Source organism: Azolla caroliniana, unplaced genomic scaffold, assembly GCF_043228905.1.
Source record: "Azolla caroliniana isolate FFs.n. ecotype wild unplaced genomic scaffold, voAzoCaro1.0.p SCAF_3, whole genome shotgun sequence".
In the NCBI taxonomy this organism is placed as follows: domain Eukaryota; kingdom Viridiplantae; phylum Streptophyta; class Polypodiopsida; order Salviniales; family Salviniaceae; genus Azolla; species Azolla caroliniana.
Genome location: NW_028230438.1, coordinates 22,653,633 through 22,661,175, shown reverse-complemented (window position 1 = coordinate 22,661,175; position 7,543 = coordinate 22,653,633). Strand labels below are relative to the sequence as shown.

Sequence of the window (7,543 nt, the reverse complement as noted above, 5' to 3'; positions counted from 1 at the left end):
GGGATTACAAACCTAGGAAACATATCGATGCAACAATGGATTGATCGAATGCAAGATATAGAGGATGCAACCAAGAGACACCTTATTAAAAGACTATTATACAGTACATCGACAAATACATCGCAACCGAACTCCCATCAATAAATGACATGCTAACATTTATCCCCACGAAGGATGCATTTATAATTCCTTGCTAGAGATGCACAATATTTGGCTCACGAAATGATCAATATGTGATAGATCGACGATCGGGAGAAACGAAGTGCAATGGAGGGAGGTTTGACCGAACTTGTGTCACCTCGTGTGCTAAGTGGGACGGGTACGATAGGCATTTTCGTGTTCTCAGTGTGGGGAACATGGGAATGCCGCACGGGGGAAGGTAAAGAACTACGTGAGGGACGTGCCAGGGCAAGGAGAGAGCAGAGGAGGCGAAGGGACGGATGGATGGAGGGGGGTCGGGGGCGGTTCAGACATGTGTTTCTCGAGCCGACGAGAGTCGAGATTGCCGGTGGAGGAGGGGGCCGATGGGGGAGCGGGCAGGATGGTTGGAAAGAGGGCAAAGAGAGCTACGGAGGGGGTGCAGGGGGAGAGGCGATCGGAGGGTCTATGGCAGAAGGGGGAGGCCCGGAACGGACAGAGGTTGAACAACGTTCTTTGTCCAAAGAGTGTGTCTCAATGAGAGAGAGAGAGAGAGAGAGAAAGCACACCACGCGAAGAAAAAAGAGTCTTTATTTTCCACACAATGAAATGAACCCTTCCCCCCCCCCCCCCCCCCCTCCCCACAACAATAACTAAAAAAACCAAAAAGAAGAAATGAAATGAAGTTCATTATTTTTCTCTTTGAAAGTGGGATTGGGTTGGGGGGGGGGGGGGGGGCAAGGGGCTGGGATCGCCGTTGGATAAAATGCGAGATCGGACGGCCCCGATTGAATTCGGGGCGTACGGTCGATCCGCACCGAGGGCCTTTCCACCAATCAGCTTCTCCCATGTTGGCTTCTCCCACTACATAGCGATGAATTTGTTTCTCCTGAAGCTCGCCATTGATCCTTTCTCGCACACAGTTTGATTTTTTTCTCCTCATTTTTCTTCTTCTTCTTCTTCCTCTCCTACCGTTTCTTTGCCCTCAAATCCTAACCCTAATCTCACCTTGCCTATTCTAACCTAACCCTAATTTTCTTCTTCTTCTTCTTCTTTGCTGCTCCTTTTTGTCGCCATGACTGCTGAAGATGCTGCCGCTGCTACTGTCGAAAATGACGTTCCAAAGCCAGATGCTCCTCCTCCTGAAGTCAAGAATGCTGACGACGGAAGCAAACCTGCGACCAAGAAAACCGTCAAAGCCCCCAAGGAGAAGAAACCTCGATCCAAGACTGTGCCTACTCACCCTCCTTACCTCGAGGTTTGTTCAATTTCTTTCTATCTGCATCGTCCTTCGTTTTCTTCTCTCTCTGGTTCTCCTGTTGTTTAATTACTTGTCCGTCGCTACTTTATGCAATTCGTACTTTTGGATTGTGTAATCGGTCCATGAACTATGCAGGTAGGTTGTCTCTTAGTTTGTTAGATTCAGGGTTTCTCCTGTCTCTGAGAAGTATATTATTGCGATGAATCCTAGGAAGTATATGTTTTTTTCTGATATTCTAAGCCTGCATTGCAATGTCTGTCGTATGAATTCAGTTCGAATTTTGAGAATTCGCGGAAAACCATTTCTTGAAACATTGTAATGCATTTGGTGTATGTTGTCAGTTCGATTTTTGAGAATAATAAGAAAAACATTTCGTGTATGTAGCATGTTATGTGTTAAGGGTTTGTAGTATGAAAATTCTGATGTTCTTCTGGTCGACTATATATTTTATGGCATTTTTCTCTAATTCTGTCTGTCTCTTGAGCCATTGCTGCCAACGAAGTCAGACACTTGTCATACATTTGGTTTTTGATTGCAAGTCTCATTATATATGTATGAATTCAGGGTTTGGAGTAGTCTGTTTCTATCCAGGAAATGTTCGAAATCGTAACATAGGCAGACCATCATTATAATAAACTACCATTAATTTGCTGTTTTTGAAATTCGATGAACATTGTACAATTTCAAAGATATCTGCTGTTCTTTGTGTTTAGAAAATTGCCATTAATTTGTGTTTATGCTTGTTACTTTTGTGAATGAAAATTGCTGGGTACACTTCTTTGCCAGTTCCTTTCTTCCTCATTATTCTTATTCTGATTTAATTTGCCATGCTTTTCTGTATACTGTTTTAGATGATCATCGAAGCCATTGCTGCACTTAAAGAGAGAACCGGTTCTAGCCTACCTGCCATAGCGAAGCACATCGAGTCAAAATACAAGACTGGATTGCCATCGAATTTTAAGAAGCTTCTCTCTGTGCAGTTGAAAAAGCTGGTGGAGAAGAAAAAGCTCATCCAGATAAAAAATTCCTTCAAGCTTGCTGAGACGCTGAAAAAACCATCGTCTTCTTCATCTGTGAAACCAGAACCTAAGCCTAGAGTAGACGTGAAGAGGGATGCAGCAAAGAAGAAGAAAAGTACTACATCGACTGCAGCAGTTGCTAAGAAGCCATTGAAGAAGACAAAGGCAACACCAAAGCCTGCAAAGAAAGCTGCTGCTCCAGCCAAACCTGCTGTAGAGAAGAAAACTTCTGTATCTTCTACTGCAAAGAAAACTTCTGTTCCTGTTGCAAAGAAAGCTTCTCCAACATCTCCCTCAAAAAGACCTTCCGTGACAGCTCCGAAGAAGAAGAAAACGTCTGCGACCATTGGGAAGAAGAAGAAAGCTCCGGTTGCTGCTCCTCCAAAGAAAGCTGTGGCTTCTGTGCCTCCTGTTGCAAAGAAAACATCTGTTACTTCACCTTCAAAGAAGGCTTCTGCTACTTCTGTGAAAAAAGCTTCAGTTCCGGTTGCAAAGAAAAAAGCTCCTGTTTCTGCTGCAGCAAAGAAGGCGTCTGCTCCTCTTTCGAAGAAGAAGAAAGCTTCTACAGCAAGCTCTAAGACGCCTGCTTCCAAAAGAGCAAAGACTACGTGAGAAAGTCTTCTTTTTCTTCTCTTCCCTGGGTTTCTGTACCTTAGTTTTTTCGTCCATATCCTTTCCTCTTTAAGCTTTTACCGTAACTGATTCCTTTTGACCTTATCTTCCTCTTGTTTCCGTTTATTTCGTATCCTCCGTTTCCGTGAAAAGAAATGGTGTTCCCCAACACTGCCCCTATTCCGAGAAGACATTTTTCCTTATGGAAGACAGTACAGACAATGAAGATGAGGAAGAAGAAGAATGAAGAAGCCATAGACAATAGCCATAGCCGTAGCAATAGAATGACTTGACAGTTATAGACGAACCAAAAAGCATGCCATTGTAACTTTAGTGTACAGTTTCTTCTTTTTCTGTGGGAACATTGGAATCCTTTCCGATCCTATTACTGTTTCAGGAGAAGTTGAAGAACAATTTCTTAGCATATCAAAAGCTCGCTAAATTCTGTGTTTTTGTTGGTGTCTGGTTCTTGTGTTTTGGTATTTTACCTTGACTTGGATTGATTGATTCATTGACTTGCAGTACCAGTGTATTGATCAAATGTGTTTGATTGGCTTGCTAATAACATGTTGGGTTAATCGTTTGGTTTGTTACTAACATTTGATCCAATTGTTTGGACTTCATTTAGTAAATTGATGAATCCATTGTGCTAATGAGTTGGCTTGTTTCTGCTAACTCATTGGATTTGTAAATTGAGTTTCCTGGTAAACTAATAGAAGGTGAAGTGCCTTGCTGGTAATTTAATGGATTAAGCAATTGTTAGATGTGCTAGTGACTCATTTGGTTTTTTGATGAATTCACAGGATTAATGAATTGATCTGCTTCTACTGACTCATTAAATTACAAATTGACTTGCTAGTAATTCAGCACCTCATTGCTCAATGGATTTATCAATTGTCTTGCTGTTACTGCCTGGTATTAGATTGATTGGCTTGATGATAATATATTTGATTAAACAAATGGGCTATAAATACATTGGATTAATTAGTTGACTTGTTAGTATCTTATTGTGTTAATCAACTGACTTGGTAGTTATAACCAATGTATTTCTTAATTGACTTGGTAAATTAGTGATTTAATCAATTGATTTGGTGAAAACTCTAAATCAACCAAATTGATAGTACATTGGTGACTTAATTGACTTGCGAGTATTGTATTGCATTGGATTAATTGATCACCTAGATAGTGACTGGTTGGATTAGTTAGTCTTGTTTATAACTCTATAGATTGATTGATCTAGTGTAGTTCCATTGTCACTAGTGGGTTGGTTATTAATTGGAGTATTTGAGGTTCTTATGCTTATTTGTTGTACTAGTCAAGGGGATTTCAATTGTTTCTGTGCTCATTGGTTAATGTGTTTGCAAGTGATTTTGTGTTTGCTATTTTAGCTTATGCATTATTACAATGATTTGTAATTGAAATAAATCAACTCATTGTTTGTCAATTTGGTTGATTAATGCTGCAATTGAATTGATTCTATCTATGCTTGTTATTTGGGTTGCTTTAGTCATTAATTAGATGTATTCTATATTCATGATTGGATTAGTGCTAAGTAATTGGGATGTTTAGATGTTAATGGATTGGATTGGGACTATGATTTAGAGTTTAATAGTTGGAATGATTGTGTGGTTATCCATTGTAATGATTTTGTACTTGCAAGACAATTGAAATGCATTTGTACACATTAATTGGAATGATTTTTGTGCTTATATTGGAATAATTTTCTTGTTATGGATTGTCTATATTTAGTTGTTAACAATTAGATTGGTTACACTTTAATGCTTGGATTTTTGGATTGATCTTTTGAAGGCCTTTGCTAATCCATTGAATTGTATCATGTTGCCTTTTAGTAATTGATGATATTTAGCTAATTTGTTTGATTCGATTCTTTATATTTTACATGGAGATTCACTTTGTGGAAAGTTTCCGACAAAGGTTGGTTTCATGGAAACTTTTTCAAGAAGAGTTGATTTGTGGAAAATTCCATGAAGAAGAAAAGGAGGCCTTTGTAGCTTGTTGATGGGCAACAAATGAAGAAGGTGAAGACACACATAAACACATATGAGTAACATGAACACCAACACAATTACATGATTGATTATACAAATCGAAAAGGAGGCCCTCGTCCTTGTAACTTGTTGATGAGCAACAAATGAAGGCGAAGACACATATGTGTACACACATAAGAGTAACATAAACACCCACACAATTACATGATGGATTATGCATAATCGAAACGAGGCATATTGGCACACTCTTACGCATGTAAAACAAGTATTCACACAATACATGTAAAATGCAAATACACATGCACCAATTCATCTGTGCATGCACTTACAAAGTTTCACGTGCACACATAGTTCGATACAAACACTTGTGTGTCATATTATATGTTATGTACACAGGATGCAAGAGTGCGGATGTGCACACACATTATTGGACACATCTTCCTAGTGCAAATTGAGGGCAAATGTTCATAGGATCTCAACAAGCCTCCGGCGCATTGAATCCCTAGGGAAGAAGCTCACTCTCTTGTGGTCAAGACCACATGTTTATAACTATAAGTACGTGCACACACAATCAAGAAGGAAAAGATTGTCATGAGCAAATCATAAAGAGGATTGGTGAGGGAATTGCGGACACGAACGGTGTTGGGTGCATTTATGAGGCTGTGTGCGATCTGCACCATCACATCATTATCGAAAAAAAGCGAACCATTGTAAAATTTGATTTCTTGGTAACCGTAGCTTGACTCATCTTAGTAACCTGACTTTATTCGTCTTAGTAGCCTGGCTCGAAGCAGTAATCTGATTCAACTCATATCAATAGCTAGACTCATCACAATAACCTGACTTAGTAGAAATCTCACTAGCCTTGCTTGGAGCACTAACCCGACTCCGTAGAAAGCTCATTAGCCTGATTGATCGCAATAACCTGACACATTGCAATAGCCCAACTTATAGCAATAACCAACTCAAATCTTAATTCCAATATAGCTCAGCTTGTAGCAATAACCTGGCTCCAAATTGGTGTTAACTAAAACCCTTATGTCTAGTCATTGTTGTCCCTTTTTGAATCGACAATGTGCTTGCCGCAATTGGGTTTTAGGAGGGAAGAGCTCAGACTACGTGCACCTGCCAACCATTTATACCTACCTGCACTTGCATACTTGCATGGTATGTATTTTATTGATTTCTTATCCCTTTGCTTTTGATTGCATGTTTTCCAATGATTTGGAAAAACTTGCATGTTGGTGAGTGAAAGGAAACTGTTGGGTTGGGTAAAATGTGAATGAATGGATAAAATGTTGTTGAAATATGGTATTAAGGTTTAGATTCTTGTGGGTACATGCAGACTGTGCATTGGATGATTTTGAAAAACTTGCCTATTGGTGAGTGAAAGGAAAAGGTTGGGATGGATAAAATGTGGATGGGTCATTGGTATTGATGTTCTTGCAAGGGTCATTAGTTTCATAATTTTTGGATTCTGCCTTGCTTGCATTGATGGCTGCCAAGTCCTCAAAGTTCGTAGAGTTTGATTCTGATTGGGGTGAAAGAAGACCCAATGAAGGGAGGTATGACACGATTCATTCTTTAACAATGTGTATGGGACTATAATTTTGATTCATGTGTGCTAACTTTAGTTTTGGTTTGCAGGGTTTTCGTAAGGAGTATAAGAAGCAACATATCTGCCAAGTTGGAGGTTGAAAACAACATGGAGGTGGCAAAAGCAGGGACTAATGAGGTTGGAGACCCAATACCGGAACTTGAGCCATTAGATGTTGATGCTCCTCCAAAAGGTAAGTTTGTGCACATCCTTGTATTCCAACTACTGGTATGTCTATATTGGTGCATTCTAATGTATATGTCATTACCAACACTTTCACAACAAATGAATTCGACCCAATCTCATTCTTTAAGTGTGTTCGAGATTTGATGGGGACCAAATCTCGGACATGTATCATTACAAAGTCATGCCGACAAAACCCACACTGGTTTCATAAGAAAATGGAGATGGAGTCACATTTGTGGAAGGTACATGGTATTAATGTAGTGTTTCCAATAGGGTTGAAGATAGAGGAAGAGGAGCATTTGACTCTAAAAAAAGACAATACTTGAACAACTACGAAAGGGAAAGGTCAATAAAGTGTTTTTTTAATGCCAAACTTAAATACAATCGATATCACTAGTTGTATTAGAGAAAGTTGAGGACGAGAGTGCTTAACTAGTTCAATGCAATGACTAGACCACTCCGAACCAGACAAGAGTTAGAATTTGTTGCCAAGTTCACATGTGACGAGATGACAATATACGACTCAAGAAAAGAACAACGGATGGAGAAGCTCAAATTAAAGATGACTAATTGACATGAATCTTACGTTAAGTATTGTGTTTCTCTCGATTGGTGACATTCGAAATGCATTGCTTTGCTAATATGTTGATTCCAATCTTCGCAACTTTAGTGTAATGCTCATTGGTTGGAGAAATCCAACAATGATGGGCACATCTCAATC

The 7,543-nt window shown here is 39.5% G+C and overlaps 1 protein-coding gene across 1 annotated transcript; it reads left to right on the top strand.

Moving 5' to 3' along the window:
- The first annotated feature begins 1,138 nt into the window (after positions 1–1,138).
- LOC147866658 (uncharacterized) lies at positions 1,139–3,482 on the top strand. Its single transcript, XM_087317110.1, has 2 exons — positions 1,139–1,396; positions 2,251–3,482. The coding sequence occupies exons 1-2, from the start codon at positions 1,214–1,216 to the stop codon at positions 3,028–3,030; spliced, it is 963 nt and encodes a 320-aa protein (XP_087173236.1). The 5' UTR covers positions 1,139–1,213; the 3' UTR covers positions 3,031–3,482.
- Positions 3,483–7,543: the final 4,061 nt, after the last annotated feature.